Consider the following 20263-nt stretch of genomic DNA (forward strand, 5'->3'; position numbering starts at 1 on the left):
ACTGTACTCATTTCCTTTATCAATTATAGAGTCAATTCCTCACTTTCTTTCTTGAGTGGTCGTATGGGACTGAATTCATATGTCCTTACTCCAGTTTTATTTGGGCAAAACTCCCGTTGAAATCATATTAATTTTGTCTGAATAAGAACCTGAGGTTTTGGCCCATAGACTTCAGTTCTGCTAATAACGAGTGCAGGAGTTGGTCCAAAATGTCAATGAGTCTTTTATCATGCATAGCTATAGTAAAATGTTCTGGCTCATTTAGAAATATCTTTCTTTAGTTCAGATAGCAAAGAAATATTATTACTCTACAATGTGATAAATGTACATAAATAGAAGAACCAGGAGAATATACACTATAGTGTGTACTAAATACTCCTAATGTAAAATGCCTTTTTTGATTAATTTCAGTTTTGTGAAAAATTAGGCTGAAAAATATTAGTGTTTAATAAATCAAAACTTGGGTGTTCCATGTTTTCAAAATGTATCAATCCAGCTAGCTTTATTATTATTATTATTATTCCAAAATTACTAAAACATTTACTTCTCCGTCTCTTCACTGATTAAAGGAAATATATCCTTACCTGAAATAATATTGCATATTTAAGCTTGTAGCCATGCAAACTGAAAAATACTCCAGTTTACAGAATAAAATATTTTATATTGTTTGATTTATCCTCAGCTGTTTAATACTTAAAATGTTATCTTTTCATGTATAGATGCTAGTATTGTTTTGGCTACTGCCAGAGTCCATTTAAGAGTCACCAAAAAGAAGCATGGATTTCTCTTTAGACTCTAAAGGGGAACAATTCTATGTTTAATTGCATGACTAGTGTGGATTCTTGCTTCATCCATGCTGCTTGTGCATGTTTCTAGAACGGCAGTCTAGTTACATTCATAGTCTTTCTAGAAGATGTCTTTATTGTTAAATATTGACAGTGTGCTTATGTAATTAATCTGTTTTAAATTTATCTAGTTACTATAATTTAGTTGATGTGAGCCATGACACCATGAACAAGTTCCTTTCAAACCTTGTTGAGAAATCCCTCATTGACCTGGAATGTTCCTACTGTATTGAAATTGGGGAGGTAAGAGTAATTTATACTTTCTTAAGAATCAGTCAGTAAAAATACAGTAGAGGTAATCTTTAATGACAATCTGTTATTTTTTTCAGCACAGTTTTGTTTGTTCATGTATTGGTTTATCTAATTGTTACCCAATTCCATAGATTTTCCCTGCATTAACCCAAAACTCCTACAACAACTCCCGCTCTTAGATCTTGAAATTTCATGTCTGACTTCAGAAATAGAGCCTCTCACAAGACTATCAATGCTGAAAACTGGGTTTTTCCAATCAGTTTGGCAACTGGACTAGTATCATGCTGTTGAACCATTTTGCAATCTTATTTTCATCGCTGTCTATTTTAAAATACAATCTTAAAAGCTTTACACGTGTTTTTATACATTTCATGGAATATTTTCTTCCCCTCTAACAGGATAATCGTAGCATTGAACCTCTGACATATGGCCGCATTGCTTCTTACTACTATTTGAAGCATCAAACTGTTAGGATGTTCAAGGATCGGTTAAAACCTGAATGCAGTGTTGAAGAATTGCTCTCAGTTCTGTCAGTAAGTGATAACTTTTTCTTCATCTTAATATATATGTCTTAATTTTAAAAGGCACAAATAACTTTAGTGAACCTGTACATGTGCATGCATGCACACAAACATGATTAAATAGCATTTCTACCCTGTCCTTGAAGTATTTAATGAACTACATTGTTTCCAAAGTTTGGTAGTTTTCCATTGCCTCATGTTGAACTCTGTCACCTACCTTGTTAGCTGAATGTTAGATAGAAATATGCAAGGTGCCATAGCTGGATGTCTATCTTATCTGATGATAAAGACAGGTCCCAGACTGACTAGGAGAATATTGGAGACACCATGTACTCTCACATGTGAAGGTGCCTTCTGAATTGTCGTCTTGTTTCTCTAAGATTTCAGTGGTGTAGATTGTGAACAGCAAAATCCAGTCATCCAAGGGTTGAACTGTCTGAGGATTTCTGGGCTCCTCCAAGTGCGCCATGAGCTTTATTAATAGAGGTGCTCCCTCCTCCTTACTCAGAAAGGGGAAAATATCCATGAATGACTCCTCCGTACAGAAACACAGACATTGTCACATTAGATATGATCAGTTGTCTGTATTTTAGAAGAAATGTGAAATCCTCATAATCTAATAATAATAATCCAAGCTAAGGGAAATTTTTTCCCATAATGCGAGAAAGTTAGTGCATCTCTTGTTTAACGAAAAATGAGGTTTGAGAGTCATTATATAAATATGTAAATAAATATTATTTTGGGTATTGTAACCGAGGATGATGTTCTTATAGCCAATATATTGTAACCATCTAATCCTTTATTGGATGCTATACTCTTTGCCACTTTTGGGGGGGGGGTACTTTTATCAATTTTATATTTATTATCTTTTAATTTTATTGGAATGTTCCCTTATTCTTGTGCAATGAGGGAGAGTTTAAAAAAAATAAAAAAAAAAAGCCTGACTGACCTCCTCTTTAGTATTTATTATACCTCTACCATATACCCCTGCAGCTATGTTCACACTGCACACCACTGGCAGCAGCATGTAGGGTATGTGTAGCTACACACTGCTGCGAAAAGCCGGCTGTGTCCACACTGCAGCATGTAACTACACACATCAGTGAAAGGCTCTGGCAGGGGAAAGGCAGCAGGGAGCTGCTGGAGCTTTTCTCTTCTGCCTTCCCTTGCCAGACCCTTTCCCTCTTGTCAGGGTTTTTCCCTGCAGTAAGGAAAAGCTCCGGCTGCAAGGAGACAGCAGGACACTATACTGCTAAAAATACAGGGAAGACGTTGCTTGAGCGTGTTGAGAACCATGTAGGGTTCAGGCGTGTCTTTACTCACGTAAGCACTGCCTCACTGTCTACAGTGCTATTTATATTTGTGCTAGCGAGGTATGTAATGTATGTACTGTTAGTTAGCTTTTCTCTCAACGAGGTAAACTTTTAAAGTCTCTCTTCATATGGCAAGCTTTTCATGTCTCTTATCATTCTCATTGTCCTTCTCTGGGCCTTTTATTTCTGAGAAAGAGATTGTATTTACTAGGAAACCCAAGAGAACAGTGTTCCAGATGCGGGCATACCATAGATTTACCTAACAGCATTATAATATTTATTGTTATTAGTCTCTATCCCTTTATTAATGCAGGCTGACTTTTTGTTTGGTTTTTGCCACTGTTGGGCACAGAGCTGTCCATAGTGTTGCCTGTGTGTTTTTCTCTAGTAATTACAATTAATGTAGAATCCATCAGTATTTAAATTTCTCCTTCTGTGTGCATCAGCTAGTACTTATCTACATTGAATTTCATTTAATATGTTAAATAATGCTGGTCCTACTACAGATCCTTGTTGTTTGCCAAGGTGCTGGTAGTAAGGAAAGTTTCTTCCTAACCCTAGGAAGTTAGTGATGGATCCAGTTTCAAACATCTTCAAACTCTGGGGAATTTCAGACCCAAACTTTGTGGCTGAAGCCCATTCCTACATAAAATTTTTGCTAAAAATCCAAGAGACTGCTGGAACTTATAAAATGTTTGTTTACATTCTTAAAACTAATTAGACTAAAATAAAATCAATTAAGGTCCAAATTCTTTCATATGTAAACTTGAAACGATAAAACAGAGCAAGGGAAGTGTGGAATCCTTATTATGTTAATGGTGAATAACCTTTATAGCCTACAGTTTTACTTATTTTCATCCAGATGTTAGTTTTCATAATTGCTAGTTAAATTATTATTCCATCTTTCTTTATTAAAGGTGTAAAATGAGTTTTTCACAATCGGATGCTGTCTTGAAAAGATTAGGCATTTTAACAGAATTATCGCCAAGTTTTTTCTCAACACTGAATTAATGAGCTCTATAATTAAGGCAGTTGCTTCACACCACTATTGTTAACCAATAACATTACATCTGTCTTGCTCCATTGATGCCCTCTTCCTACTTATTGAAACATTTAGCAGTTTTGGCAACAGGGAATTACATGGCATGGGGTAAGTAGTCTAATTAGATGTAAGTGAAAATCCTACGGGAAAAGGATATTTAAAAAGTAATTTGAAGAATCTCTTAATGATGCTGGCACTGAAAGCTGTAGCCCATAGTAGAAAAGGCATGTCAACATCGCAAAACATGATTATAATTTTAATCGTTCTGCTGATGCGTCTTACTTTTAAAGTTTTGACTTCCTTTGAATACATTAATTAAAAATAACTTCCTAAACTCTTCTAAAGTGTGTCTGCAAAAGTCTGTAGCATTGAAGTATAGGTATCTTTCTTTTTATTCATTGTCCTTCAGAACTACAAACTTTACAAAAATTAATTCTATTGAGCAAAATTCAGCAGCGACATGTATGGTGGTGCAATGTAGACATCAAGCAGCATTGGTGTAATTTGCAGGCTGTGAAAGCAGAAGTGTGAGATTGTAAGAGGGAAAGTAATCAACATGAGGGTTTAGGATGGAATTTACACTGATTCATGCCAAATTAGGTGAGGTGCTTTGGCCTGTTTTATTCAGGAGGTCAAACTCGGTGACCATATTGATCCCTTCTGGCCTTAAATCTATGAATTCCACCAATTATATTTAAGAGCTTCAGGGGCATATTTTCCCACAATACAATATTCCATGCAAATGATGATAATTCCGAATTATGCACCAGGCAGCTACCACTGGGTACCTGCAATTTATCTCGTGGTAAAGTGGTTCACATTCACTCAGACCATAACACTGACAGTCTCCCTTCTCTCAAAATAAAAATTCATTGGCAAAAGCAAGATTTTCTTCAACTTCCTTCCTAGTGACCAAGACAGTTGCTTTCCTGTGAGCCCTGCATCCCACTCTCATACCCTGTTTTTTGTCATCTGCTTGGGTTTCATAAGAACATAAGAATGGCCACATTGGGTCAAACCAATGGTCCATCTGTCCCAGTATCCTGTCATCCAACAGTGGCCACTGGACATGCTTCAGAGGGAATGAACAGAATGGCAATTATCGAGCGATCCATTCCCTGTCATCCAGCCCCAGCTTCTGGCTGTCAGAGTTATAGGGACATCCAGAGCATGGAACTGTGGCACTGACCATCTTGGCTAATAGCCATTGATGAACCTATCCTCCATGAACTTTTCTAATTCTTTTTTTGAAGCCAGTTATACTTTTGGCCTTCACAACATCCCAAGGCAGTGAGTTCCACAGATTAATTGTGCATTATGTGAAGAAGTATTTCCTTATGTTGTTTTAAACCTGCGACCTATTAATTTCATTGGGTGACCCCCTATTCTTGCACTATGTAAAGAGGTGAGTACTGCTTCCCTATTTCCTTTCTCCACACCATTCATGAATGTATAGACCTCTATCATATCTGCCCCTTAATGTCTCTATTCTAAGAAATGGGGTCCCAGTCTTTTTAATTTCTCCTTTTATGGAAGCTGTCCCATATCCCTAATCATTTATTTTTTTGTCCTTCTCTGAACCTTTTCCAATTCTAATGTATCTTTTTGTGAAATGGAGCAACCAAAACTGCATTCAGTATTCAAGGTGTGGGTGCACCATGGCATTATCTTCCTATCTATCCCTTTCCTAATGGTTCCTAACAATCTGTTAGCTTTTTTGACTGCTGCTGCACATTGAGCAGATGTTTTCCGAGAACTATCCACAATGACCTGAAGATCTTTCTTCAGTAGTAGCAGCTGATTTAAACCCCCATCATTTTGTAAGTATAGTTGGGATTATGTTTTCCAGTGTGCATTATTTTGCATTTATCAACATTGAATTTCATAGATTTCAGCTGAAATTGAGTTAGCTTTGTTTCCAGGAGACGTGTAATCTAACTTGGGCTGGGAGATGAAACTCAGATTCTTGTCCTTACATAATTGACCTTTATTGGCGTACCTAGAGTTTTTCCGATTGCCACGATTGGGAATGAGAAGGAAGTTGCCCTGCAGGGTTCCCCCCCCACACACACACACCTTTCCTGTGGTCACATTTTAGATGGTGTCAATCCAAAGTAGCTCAATTGTGAACATTTTGGGTTATGGTGCTTGCTACATTGTTTATCGATGGGAAAACATTAATGAATTATGACTGAATGGCTGGAGTCCTCTCTACTGGTGTTTGGAGATTGTCTCATTTTATTCCCAAACAAAGGTGGAGAGGGTGTAACAGAGATCTAAGTTTGGATTTAAGGCATTGAGCTATAATTCTGTTAAATCATTTTTGTTGGATCCAGTGCTCAAGAGCAGATACGCGACTTCTCTGTATATGGGCCTGATTCTTCTCATGGGAAAATGTCTGGCTGGCTGATTCCTGGCTTCAGGGGCAGATTTATGACAGAGAAATCAGGATACAGTGATTAGAGTCTTTGTGTCTACTAGTGCTAGTAAAATTAGTGATTAATCACTGGTACTTAAAAGTGCTGCTTGGTAATTATTCAGATTAGTTAAATATGGGCGTGATCCTGCAGCCTTTACTTACATCATAGGTTTTCAAACAATGGGGCATGCCCCTGGTCACAATGAGGTTATCAGGGCGCGTGTGACCTGGGGAGGATGGATGGGAAGAGTCTGGTCCCAGAGTCTGCCTCCCACCCCGGACACCTGTTACCATTACCCAGCACAACCAGTGCTGTGCTGCCATCTTGCTGCCTGCAGCTGCTGCGCCCCTCCCGTTTGCCTCTTCCTATGGGGCAGGCACCCCCCATCCTTCAGGGCACACTTGGCACCCGCAACTTTGAGGCCATACACTGCAGAGCCAGGAATGGGGGGTGGATAACAAGAGGAAGGCTCTTAGAATAATAGAAGATTAGGGTTGGAAGAGCCCTCAGGAGGTCATCTAGTCCAATCCCCTCCTCAAAGCAGGACCAACACCAACTAAATCATCCCAGCCAGGGCTTTGTCAAGCCGGGCCTTAAAAACCTCTAAGGAAGGGGATTCCACCACCTCCCAAGGAAACCCATTTCAGTGCTTCACCACCCTCCTAGTGACATCGTTTTTCTTAATATCCAACCTAGACCTCCCCCACTGCAACGTGAGACCATTGCTCATTGTTCTGTCATCTGCCACCACTGAGAACAACCTAGCTCCAGCCTCTTTGGACCCCCCTCCCCCTTTCAGGTAGTTGAAGGCTGCTATCAAATTCCCCCTCACTCTTCTCTTCTGTAGACTAAATAAGCCCAGTTCCTTCAGCCTCTTCTCAGGGCCCCCTAATCATTTTCGTTGCCCTCCGCTGGACTGTCTCCAATTTGTCCACATCCTTTCTGTAGTGGTGGGCCCAAAACTGGACGCAATACTCCAGATGTGGCCTCACCAATGCCGAATAGAGGGGAATAATCACTTCCCTCGATCTGCTGGCAAACTACTAATGCAGCCCAGTATGCCATTAGCCTTGTTGGCAACAGGGGCACACTGTTGACTCATATCCAGCTTCTCGTCCACTGCAATCCCCAGGTCCTTTTCTGTAGAACTGCTGCTTAGCCAGTCATCCCCAGCCTTTGGCAGTGCATGGAATTCTTCCATCCTATGTGCAGGACTCTGCACTTGTCCTTGTTAAACCTCATCAGATTTCTTTTAGCCCAGTCCTCCAATTTGTCTAGGTCACTCTGGACCCTATCCCTACCCTCCAGCATATCAACCTCCCCCCTAGCTTAGTGTCATCCGCAAACTTGCTGAGGGTGCAATCCATCCCATCATCCTAATGAAGATGTTGAACAAAACCAACCCTAAGACTGACCCCTGGGGCACTTCAGTTGATACCGGCTGCCAACTAGACATCAAGCCGTTGATCACTACCCGTTCAGCCCGACGAGTTAGCCAGCTTTCTATCTATCTTATAGTCTTTTATAAGGGAGAGTGGGAATCTGGTCATGGTGGAGATGGGGGCTGTGCTGGGTGGAAACAGGCCAGCCATGGGGAGCTGCCATAGGGCAGCAGGGCCTAAGGCAGGTGTGGGGAGGTGGTAGCTCTCTCAGGGAGAGATGGGGACCAAAGGAGAGGCAAGGAAGTTGTGAATCTGCTTGTGCCAGGGGGCGGGGGCAAAGAAGGGGGCGGTCCCTGGGGTTGGATCTGGCTGCCCACTGTTGGGCCCAGATGCTGGATTTGCCTCATCCAGTCACCCTGGACTTCCACAGATCTGTGAGGCTGAGGAGCTATCCCTGCCCTAAGGACCCCTTGCCCAAAGCCGAACCTATGGGATCCATGCACACGTTCCCACAGGCCCCTCTGCTTTAGCAGTACCCCTCCTCTGCAGGGAAGGAGCCCTGGAGCTTTCTTGTCATATGGGGATTTCCCTCCTCTTTCCTTCCCCCATCCCACCCCCTTGCATGGACTTCAAACTCAGCACCATGAAGGGTTCCCCTCTTTTCTCTGTGCTGAGGGGGGGGTCCCGCTCATGGGACATGAATCTCCAAAAGAGGATGCAGCAAAAATAAAGTTTGGGAATCTCTGACTTACATGAATAGTTCCAACAGCTGCAGGATGGGGCTTAGTTATCTGACTTAATGTGATTATGTGGCTGGGCAAATGGATACAGGTTTTACCTTTTTGTAAAGACATCAGATCAGTTTACACTACATAACTTCAAAAAATGACGGTTTTCTTGCCATCTTCTAGCTCCTTTGCTTAGCTGCCTGTCATTTTGCTCTTTCATTTCTGTTTTTCTCTGTTTTCCCCACAAGAGGGAGCTCATTGGGTTCTCTGTGCTTATTCCTATACCTTAAATGTAGGCTTGGAAGGATTAGATTTTTATTGGTAAATGTTAGTGAATGTCAATTTCAGGATGCACACACAAACTGAAAAAAAAAATATTTCCATTGGTGGTTATCAAAATTTATAGATAGTCAAAGTAAGAAAAATGCCAATTGAGAACTTATTGGAGTTTGATTTAAGGACATTTACTTCATATATTTTGGCATGTGATGTTGACAATTTTTGTTTTAATAGTTGTAACATTTTAACTTTTTGAATCTCAGCATCAACTATCATTAAATAATTGTCTAGCCTCCCCCAATTGTCTGACTCCCCCATAATTTCCTGCAACTGTGAAAATTGAAATAGATAAAAAAGCTAAAAAATAAATATTGATATTTGTCAAAATTATTAAAAAAATCAAAATTAAAATCTACCAAGCAAATGCAAATTTTGCGCAGAGCGGGCTTTTTTTTCTTCTACGTTATACCTGGAGGTTTATAATCCTAAGAGACCACAACAATGGTTAGGAACTTGCTGTACTTGTGGGGCTATAGCCTTTCTTCCCATGATCTGAGCATCAATTCATCCTCCAGTGCCCTCATATCCAACCCCTATATCTCTGCCTGAAGTCGGCACTATGCTGTTGCAGTAGCTTGTACTGGATTCTTGGAATTAGACAGAAAACTTGGCATTGTCTCTGGTACCAGATTGGGTGGGCTAGTGAGACAGCTATTGTACTTCCTGGTATGTAAGTACCAAAAGTGAGTGGGAAGTCAGTTAAAACAGAAAAGGTCTATGATCACCTCCCCCTGTTTCAACAACTGCTGTGACTTTCTGTTTTTAGGGTTTATTTCACTGACTTTTTACGCCATTCTTTATATTCTGTAGGTCACCATTAGTGCATGTTCTTGGCAATTTTATTCTAGTCATAATTAAGTATTTGTAAGTGTTTGCAGGACTGTATTAGAACAGAGTAAGTTTTCATTGTAGAACTGGAACCTTACTCTGTATCAATATGTAAGTTATTACTGCCCGTGTCCTGTTTTAGGCAAGAACCTTTTGAGGCTGGTTTCACTTAGTTGGGAGGAAAGAAATTAGTGATTTGTGAAATAATTTTCTACAAAAAAGTGGACAATTTTGTGTTTTGCTTTCTGCACAAGACGCCATAAAAACATTATTGGTCCCGCCCTGTTATTAGCAAGTAAAAACGCATGAGGCATTAAGGTTTTAACGCAATAAGCCAGATTTTTATTAAATCATTTTTGCTTCTGTTCTCTGAGTCTATTCATGAAAAATTAGATCACTTCTACAAAACAAGTCAGGTTCTAAGAGATGCTTATTGATGTATTGATCAATTTCAAAAGAGGTAAAGGTACTATTGTGAATTTTTCTTAGGGATATACATCTAAAACTGACTATTTTCAGCATGTTTTTCTTTTTTAGGAATGGATTTTGGTGTAGGGAGCTGTTGGTTACGTATATTTTACCACTCAAACTTCATTTCACATGAAAGAGCAATCAGTCATGTTAGGCCCTAATCCTGTAAAGGTTTATGCATATGCTTGACTTCATATACTGGGAGTTAATTCTAATGACTTCAATGGAACTACTCACAGCACATAAAGTTAAGCACATACATAATCTTTTGCGGGATCAGGGCCTTAATTTGTATACATCATGTTCTCTTCATATCCTTTCATTACAAATCCATTTGTAGCCCAGAGGTTTAATTTCTAAGCATATTTTTTTCCAAAGCGCATGACAATAAATGATTAATAATTAAGGCTACTGTTTTGTCATGGACATCTGTTGTGGTGTATGCACACCCTGCCCTCCTTCGGGATGGATTGTGGGTGTGCTGACACCGTGGTTATAGTCTACCAAACAGTCTTGGGCCTCGCAACATTGCAGCCCAAAGGCCAGAATCAAAGCAGCGATCCTTGGGTTCTGGCCTGGCCTGAGACAATATGGCCACCAACAAGCACAGAGCAGTGTGGCCTAGTGGCCGGAATCAATATATCGGCCCCCAAGCTCAAGCCTGCATGTCCTAGTGGCCAGAGTCAATACAGCGGTCCTTGAGTGCAGGATAGCACAGGCTTAATAGCCACATCCAAGGGCCATCACCAAAGTGAGTGGCGGCCAGGGTAGGGAAACCCGGGCCCACCCAACTCTGGCCCAGGGCCCTAACAGTGGCGGAGTGGTCTGCCATTGGGTCAGCTGGGAATCCAACCGCAACATGCTGACCTTACACGGGTGGGAGATACCACTCACTCCATTTCCTTGGGTCACTTCCTATTGGGTTTCCTGAAGCTGCAGTCCATATGACGTCTGGGTCTCCGGGCTCCTCGATGCAGCTAATTCCCTTAAACTCTGACTCCAGCCAGTCAGCTGTAGGCAAGAGGTCTCCTGTCTGTGTCTCGAGATCTCCGGCTCCTGCAGGCAAGGGCTGTAATGGCTCCTAGGCGGGAGCCTCCACCGAGCATCCTTCCTCCTTGGTGGTCAGCCCAGACTGAGCTGGGCTGTTCTCTTTTAAACTAGCACAGCAGTTGGAGCATGCCCAGCATGGTCTGAGGGGCGGGACTTCCTTCATCCATAGTGTGGGATTAACCCTTTCCTGCCTAGAGCAGGGTATGTATACCCTGTCACAGAAGCCATCAAATTTGAATAAAGTCCATGAAATGGCCCCAAACTGAGCATTATTGTGAGCTAGTGCATGGGGTTACAATGCCACTCAAATCTGGCCCTCCATCTCTACCTACAGAGGGGTGGACATGCCAAACCTGAGTGACGCTGCAAATCCCTTTCCTAGGTCACAATGCCTGGATTGGGAAGCCGGGCCCAGCTCCACAGGACAGAAACCCCCATTGTAGGATGAGCATGGTGTGGACTTGCTCTCCAAACCCCCTCTCCCACCAAAACCTGTGGGCTCTCTGCTGCCCCTTTCCATGGCATGTTCGTTGTTTTCCCACACCTCTGCTGTAAAATGTATTAAAAATTTCTGTGACAAAATCAAAGGCCTAATAATAATATGTAGCAAATGGGGGAGATAATCCGAATAAGGTATTTATAGGAAGGGATATCTCAAAATAGACCTGGATTTGTAATATGTACGAATCTTTGCAACAATATTGACTTGTTATATGCCAAACTTTATGCACTTCTTTCATTTCCTGTGCTATAATGATAAAACATAATAGAATTCAGATGACTAAAAGTTAAGACTCTTAAACATGGGAACTAGCAAATAATAAATTTTCAATATTACTAACAGACAATGCTATGCAGACAAGTTGTATATTTTTAAAAAATTTCACAAAAATATTTACAGTTTTGTTGGAGGCCATTTCAACAGGCAAACAAATTGTCTTGTGCAATATTGAAACAAAATGACTGCTTTTTGCATTTAATCACATAGTATGTTATATTGCATGTTCCAGTGTGAAATGTGATGTTCATCAAAATGAAATTTTGCAGTACAAAATTGTTTTAAAAATCCAAGTGTTTATTCATAAATAGGACCATTTTTAATGTAGTTTGGCCATCTGTGACTATTTTGACCAGTAGAACTGCTTACTTATGCAAAAGTACCTATCTTCACTATTATCTTGTCCATTGTTTGTCTGCCGTTCCATCTGTTGCATATTGTCATCATCCTAGACACTCTGAGGCTGATCTTTGTTTTACTCAATTGTGCAGTGCCTAGTGCAGTGGAGACCTGATCCCTGATTGGAGACTGTAGGCACTACCCCAATTATATCTACATTAATTACTTAATGAGTCCATTTTCACTAAAACAAAAAAAGTCCTATTCTCAAGTGGAAATAAATTTAATCACTCTCATGAAAGGAAAATAAAACACTACAATTTCTATATTTCATGATTTTCATATCTCATTGGCGATCTTTAGCTCAGCCCTAGTAACATATACTTTGCTGCAGAAAACAGGGAGTTAATTCATAAATGAGAATTACCTTGTTTTTCTCTAGTCCCAGTAGATGGAGCAGCTCGGAACACAGCTCATTCTGTAGTACTTGAACATAGTCATTTTTCCAAACAAGATGGCATAGTGAATTTTTCACTGCAGGCATTCTAGTCTGATGACCTCAATTCTGAGTGTCTCCCCAGACATAAGTAATACCATCATTGTTTGATTTTCAGTTCTGGAGCTAACTTTAAACTAAAAACACCTGGTGCTGCTTGCCTTCCCAGCAAAGCACAATCAGTAGGTAAATCAAAATGACAATGCCCACCATTCATGGCTGGCTGACTGTGGCATATTGTATTTTTTCTTCTAGCACAAGGAGGGAAGAGCTAAGTTAAAAAGCAGAAGAAGAAATCTGACATTTGTGAAATAAAACGTGAGCCCCATTACTCCTATAGACACTCACTCTTTCATCTATGATAAACAAACTTTTTTCTTCTGTTACAATTATGTAATTCCATATCTGTTTCTACTTGTCAGTTTTTAAAAAAAACTAGAAAGAATGCTCAAGCAAAGTTAAAATTAAACCCACGGAACCAATTAAATTATTTGTTTATAGTGAAAGATTTGTACTATATGCTTCTTAGTACCTAGACAGAAGGCTTGTAAAATGGATAAATGTTCCCCATTACTATAGCATAATTTAATTTAATGTTTTTGTTTTTATTGTATTCTAGTGTTTAAGGGAAAAAATCTTATGAAAGAGAATCATAGAATATCAGGGTTGGAAGGGACCTCAGCAGGTCATCTAGTCCAACCCCGTGCTCAAAGCAGGACCAATTAGCAACTAAATAATCCCAGCCAGGGCTTTGTCAAGCCTGACCTTAAAAACCTCTAAGGAAAGAGATTCCACCTCCTCCCTAGGTAACCCATTCCAGTGCTTCACCACCCTCCTAGTGAAAAAGTTTTTCCTAATATCCAACCTAAAGCTCCCCCACTGCAACTTGAAACCATTACTCCTTGTTCTCTCATCTGCTACCACTGAGAACAGTCTAGATCCATCCTCTTTGGAACCCCCTTTCAGGTAGTTGAAAGCAGCTATCAAATCCCCCCTCATTCTTCTCTTCTGCAGACTAAACAATCCCAGTTCCCTCAGCTTCTCCTCATAAATCATGTGCTCCAGCTCCCTAATCATTTTTGTTGCCCTCCGCTGGACTCTTTCAAATTTTTCCATATCCTTCTTGTAGTGTGGAACCCAAAACTGGACACAGTACTCCAGATGAGGCCTCACCAATGTAGAATAGAGGGGAATGATCACGTCCCTCGATCTGCTGGCAATGCTCCTACTTATACAGCCCAAAATGCCGTTAGCCTTCTTGGCAACAAGGGCACACTGTTGACTCATATCCTGCTTCTCATCCACTGTAACCCCTAGGTCCTTTTCTGCAGAACTGCTGCCTAGCTACTTGGTCCCTAGTCTGTAACAATGAATGGGAGTCTTCCGTCCTAAGTGCAGGACTCATATCACATCACTTTGTTAAATTACTATACAGTCTTATTGTTGATATGTGAAAATCACTGTTAAATTTCAGTTTGTTCTTTAAAACAGTAATATGCATACAATCTCAATGGAAGTAACATACAGTATGTTTTATCGTATGACTCTGAGGGTTAATCTTCCAGGTCATCCAGATCAATCATTTTATTTCAGAAGCTTGTGATAATGAAGTCTTTTCTTTCTGTCTTTCTTTCAAATCAAGGATTTTAATGCCGTGCACCTGTGTGCACAAATAAGACAGTGGTCAGACTTGATGGGGCAGTCATTGTACTTTTCCTGGCTCTCCTCTTTCTTATAGTGATCCCATAATCCTGAGCGTGCTACACTTGTCCTGCAGCTATCTATTCAATTTCAGGGAAGGTATTTCTTCCCATTTCAGTGGTTAGGCCTGTAACAATGCTCTTAAATGGAGGGAGAATTAAGATGAAGTGAGGGTTGGTCCTTTGTGAGTGGCAGCTGTCCATCTTGAAGCCAGCCAGTGGACTAGTTTAAATGACCAGGGATTTCCCTTGCAGAACTACTGAAAGGGGCCTAGCTAGATTAAACAAACTTCCTTCCTGCTCTCGTCACCTGGGAGTTTTTCCTCCACTTGTTCTCACATCTGTTGTGTTTTCCTTCGTGGTGGGGTGTGCTTACCAGGGGTAATTTTGGTGGTTTTAGAAAAAGGAGCTTTGCTCTCCCTCCCTGGCTTGTTTTCTTTGTGTTGTGTTTCCCTCGAGCACACCTGGTATTAGATTCCAGCCATCTCTGAGGTCAGGAAGGAATTTCTCACTGTCTGCTGTCCTCATTTGGCAGATTTTGGATCGTTTGCCTCATGAGCAAGTTTTCACTTTCCTGAGGGAGTTCCAGAGACACGCTGCACCTTTATACTTGCGTCACTGTTTTCATGCTGTTGTGTATGAGTTCTTTTATGCCCAACAGATTGTCCTTGTTGAGGAAATATGATCCAGAGAAGCTGCTGAGTCAAATGACTTACTATCGCAAGTAGCATATGCTCAGTGGATTTGTATGTACCAGCATTCGCAGGGGGCAACACCATTTGCAACAGATTGGAGGAGTGTATCTGTACAAATATGCACGAAGACTCAGCTTACCAAATTGTGCCATTGCCTGGCCACAGATGGCCAGTGTATTACTTTAGACATGAACCATCTTTCATTTATTAACTTCACCTTAGACTTTACCAGTAGCTGCCAGCCATGGCAGATCATTACAGGGACAGATCATAAACTCAAATGTTCTTGAGGCAAGTTCAGCAAGGACTGGTTTGGTTTTAGTTGATTTGGTTCTACTGTCTACTTAATTAAACTTGCAGACAATTTGACCCTACGTAGGTTTGTGTTTGCATTGTGTATGTCTTTTCTTACAGTCTGGCACTTGGCATTGCAGTTAGTTATAATTAAGATATCAGTGTAGGTACAACGGTACCTTGTCAAAGCATTGGGATATAATTATTAAAAATGGAATGGGTTTCCTTTGGTAATCGACATGTGGCCAGGGTGTCCTGGCAAAATATGAGTTTTCAAATGTCAAGTATCTTTTTTAATACAGGGCAAAAATCATTTTACAAATTTCTGAGGCCTGGTCTACACTGGGGGGGGGATTGATCTAAGATACGCAACTTCAGCTACGAGAATAGGGTAGCTGAAGTTGACGTATCTTAGATCGACTTAGAATTACTTACTTCGCGTCCTTGCGGCATGGGATCGACGGCCGCAACTCCCCCTTCGACTTTGCTTCTGCCTCTCGCCGAGCTGGAGTTCAGCAGTCAACAGGAGAGCGATCGGGATCGATTTATCGCGTCTGCACTACACGCGATAAATTGATCCCTGATAGATCGATCGCTACCCGCCGATCCGGGTAGTGTAGACGTACCCTGAGAAACTTCTTAAAGGCAGGTGAAAGAAGAAAGTCTCTTAAAATGCAGTTTTACCTCAAAAACTGATTGAAGAAATGACATTGTGGGTTCCATTTCTCATTGACGTCATATCAGGGTTCCTCAGCAGTTCATAGGCAAAAGATATTTTTTTTCCAACAGCTAGTCTCGCAATCTCAGCCTGGACTCTGTCGGTCAAGCTAGGTTCTTCCTATCTTGTACATCATCACCAGTATTTAAAGTTCTGCAGGCCAGATTAGACCCTCAGCTACACTTGTGCAATCCTGTTGTCGTCAATGTATGCCTTCAATTTTTGCCTTTGCTTTTGATGGGGTTATACGGGTGTAAGTGATTGTAATTTAGCAAACAATTCTGTTTATTATGAACTACGTTTAATAGAATCCAGGTCACTTAGTGTTAGTTATGTGAACTCTGCATAGCTGACAGGAGTGAAAAAAATATTTTGCTTTATGAAGTAAGCAGCTATTAATCTGAATACATACAAGGAGCCGATTTGTTAAGAAAAAAGGTGCCATTTTTACAGTCACTTTTCAGAGCAGAACCTCACTTTTGGCGACAAAGAAGCTAAACTAAGTTTGCTCAAATAATTACAACTAACATTTATACAAAACTGATATCCTGTATGTCATGATGTAAATCAATAGTTTAAAAGGTATCCATGAAAGACGGATTTTATAGGAAATGTTGATTGGCCCTTAATTAGAGCGTCAACTAAATGACGCTAATATTGTCTTTATTTAACATTCATATTTCTCACTCTTGTTCATTTTGTTACGTTTTCTTATTCAGCCTTTCTGGCTGCGGGGTTGTTTAGTATCAGAGACAAAATTTTGAGAAAGCAATCTTTTCATTGTTGTTGTTTATTATTATATCACATCACATAGGGCCTGGTATTGGGAGATGCCCTCGGTTCCCCAGAATTCCTAATAATTTCAACACTTTTCACCATTCATAATGTTAAAATAAAATGTAGACCATTTCCTGCAACCAAAAAGCAAAAATTCTGCTTAAGGTTTTAAAATATTAATATAGAGTTTGTGTATGGACCTGTGAGAAGCACATTTTAGTAAATGTGCCTTTAATGAACAAACAGATCCAGATTTTGCTTCACCTCAGCAGCTTTTCCACCCACCTGAAATGTTTATTCTTCTATGTTTGTCAAAGTAATTTTTTTTTAAAGAAGTGCATTATTATTGTTTCATAATTTGATGTAGTTTTAAGGCCGTAACAGACATTGGTAGTGTGGATAAATCTGGCACTCTCAGCTAGAAGAATTGGTTTGGATGAATAGATATGGGTACCCAACTCTCCTGTGCAGTCATTTCATCTTACTGATCAAACAGATTATAATAATAAATTAGAAAAATCTTTACTAGACAGGTGTCATCATCTGTTAGCAGACGGGCAAATAAATGTCTGGGCTGGCAATGCATTCTGATATGTGGGACCCTGGTTTGGGTTGTAACCACCTCACTTCTTAGAGCAGTGGTGACTTGAACAAATACAGAGAAGAAAGACTGGTTAGCCCATAAACTGAGTATTCTGTGAGTGCATTAAATACAAAGAAGGAGGGATTACTATTTGGAAAAAATCGTATTTTAGGAGAAAGTAGTATAAAAAAACCCAAGGTCACTGCTCAGATTGACCCGATCTAAGTACAAGTCCATTTGCTGAGGAATTGAAAACCAGTTGGCATGTACCCAGCAAAGTTAAGCAGGCCGGGAAGAGACAGGACTTCGATGCCTTAGGCCCTTTCCAAAAAAATAACAAACTGTGGGCCTGATTTTCAGTTCTTAGTGTCTAAATATCTCTTTGATGTGAAACTAGGTAACTTGTGCACACAACTAGATAATTTTGCCTGCAAATAGGTATTTCTGAGCATATTTCTTGGAGTAGGAGCAGATTACCACCCACTCTGCCTGGCAAAGACACACCACCTGTCAAAGGAGCAGATCCAACTGGCCCTACTGGATATGGATTCATTGTGGCAGCCCCTCTCTTGCTTCTCCTCAGGGGGAGCAGGACTGGAAACAAGACAAGCATCTGCCTGCCACGACTGTGGATACCTCTGCCTGCGCCAGCATGAATCTTGAGGGCAGTGTTTGGGCCTGCCTGCAAAGTCACTCCTCAAAAGGCCGCCTGCAGGACACCACTAGACTGAGCCAGAGCCCTACCAGGTTGGCCAGCCTGGGATGTGCAAGGGAACCCCCTGAGCCAGTTGCTGTGGCTCTGTCCAATTCCACCCTATATTTGCTGCTTGCAGCATCACAAAGCATTATGAACAAGAGTTTAGGAGTAAAATGCCTTCTTGCCCTGGTTGGACAATTTATATCCACTTCCAGTGGGAAAAGGTGGGGAGCCAATGGAGAGGCACAATATTCAAATTTGCCAACCTTCAGGGGGAAGAAAATATCCCATCAAGTCTCTCTCTCCTCCCCCCGCCCCACCCTGGGAGGGTGGAGGGATAGCTAAATTCCCTCCCACAGTAGGTCTTATCCAGCCCTTTTCCTGTTGAGGTGAGAGAGGCATTTGTACTTGCATGTGTTTATTTAATGTGTATGTGAGCACACTCAGTGGGAGCACACATACATTTGCAGGTACAACTGAAATACAAAGTCTTGAGAAATTTCATTTTATATCTTAAATCCCTTAATTTATGATATGCTATAGGTTACTAACATGAAATTTAAGCTATGTTTGTCATTGTTAAAAGTACTAAAGAAAATGTAAACAAATGTAGGTGTAAGTAGTGGATTAATTTATTCTCTTGTATATGATTATCTTAATATTTACTATACGTGGTGCTATAAGGTGTTAATGGTGAATGCTACTTTAGCTATAAGAATGCATGTTTGCTTTCTCTTGATTCACACAGAGCAGATGGATGCTTGACTGTCTGCTAATCCACAGCTGGAATGGTTTCAGCAGTTTCCACGTTGCTGGGTTAGAGTGGCTTTTCTAGTGGACTGAGAGGGCAGCAAGAGAGGGATATCATTATTCATCAGTATCCCAGTGGGATTGCTGCCAGCAGAGATTAATTTTTTCTGTTATGCTTGTAAAACAAGCTCAGGTGGAGTCTCTAATCCTTAGGGCACGGGTGGCAGATCAAGGAAGATGCTACAAAGCTAGTTAATTTTCAGATTCTAGGGGAAACAGAAGCTCTGTTAGATGTATAAATACATGATTGCAAATTTAAGTAGCTCAAATCCAAATGGGATCTTCCCAGACATCTGGTATGGAAAATCTCTATTTTCTTTGTCTTTTAATAGAAGTTCTTGAAACTTTACACCAGTGCCAACATATTTGTAACTCTTTTAATTCTTAGTTATCTTTCCTTGTCAGTTTTGGCAGATGACACCCTTACAGTTTAACTCTGTTTCTTCATATATTTACAGGCTGAGAGAAACCCACGATAGAACAGTCTTCCCCTGACAGTTACCCCACAGCCAACTTCAGTCTCTCCTGTCTCAGCATTTGTTTGCATCTCATGAGTTCTTCAAAACATTGGGCCAGATCCTCAGCTGTTGCAAATGTACATAGCTCCATGGAAGTTAGTAGAGATATGCCCGTTTTAACCAGCTAAGGATCTGGCCCAATAAATTTAGTTGAAACAGCTGTCACTTCCTCTTACAGCTTTTTGTGTGTTTCTTCTTACTGTTTTTGTTTGTTTGTTTTTTTTAACTATTTTTGGGTGTAAATTTTGTGCGCCTGCAAGTGAGAGCAGTAGCGCTGACTTGCTAATCAGACACTGTGCAAGTAAGTACCTTCCAAGTTTTCCATATATTTCTCCCAATTTACATTGTTCTTCTTTTATTCCAGGCATGAGCCTCTCTTGAACAGAGGCTGCTAGTCACTTTACCACATGATGACAGGTACTCATGCTTCTGAACCTTTTATTCCCTTTCTTCTCTGATCACGTAGTTGTCTTAATCCATAGAGTTTAATCTTGTAGAAAAATGCACCAATGTGAATCTGTGGCTCCCTAATCTGGAAGCTGCCACAGGTCAGCAACTCTGAAATCCATTTTTCAACACATAGAGCTTTTACTGATTAACATTGGTGTATAGAGTGTGTAAGGCCCCAAACCTGCATCAATGGAGATCTAATGCAGATCCCTACCTC

At 40.6% G+C, this 20263-nt stretch overlaps 1 protein-coding gene across 1 annotated transcript in view; it reads left to right on the top strand.

Annotated features, from left to right (window-relative positions):
• ASCC3 (activating signal cointegrator 1 complex subunit 3) overlaps positions 1-20263 on the top strand; it is a 508554-nt gene that overhangs the window by 435291 nt on the left and 53000 nt on the right. Inside the window, exons 35-36 of the mRNA XM_054023229.1 lie at positions 977-1088; positions 1496-1630. Coding sequence (XP_053879204.1) covers positions 977-1088; positions 1496-1630 — 247 coding nt within the window. The remainder of the gene's footprint in view (positions 1-976; positions 1089-1495; positions 1631-20263) is intronic.

This window comes from Malaclemys terrapin, chromosome 3 (genome assembly GCF_027887155.1).
Source record: "Malaclemys terrapin pileata isolate rMalTer1 chromosome 3, rMalTer1.hap1, whole genome shotgun sequence".
NCBI lineage: Eukaryota > Metazoa > Chordata > Testudines > Emydidae > Malaclemys > Malaclemys terrapin.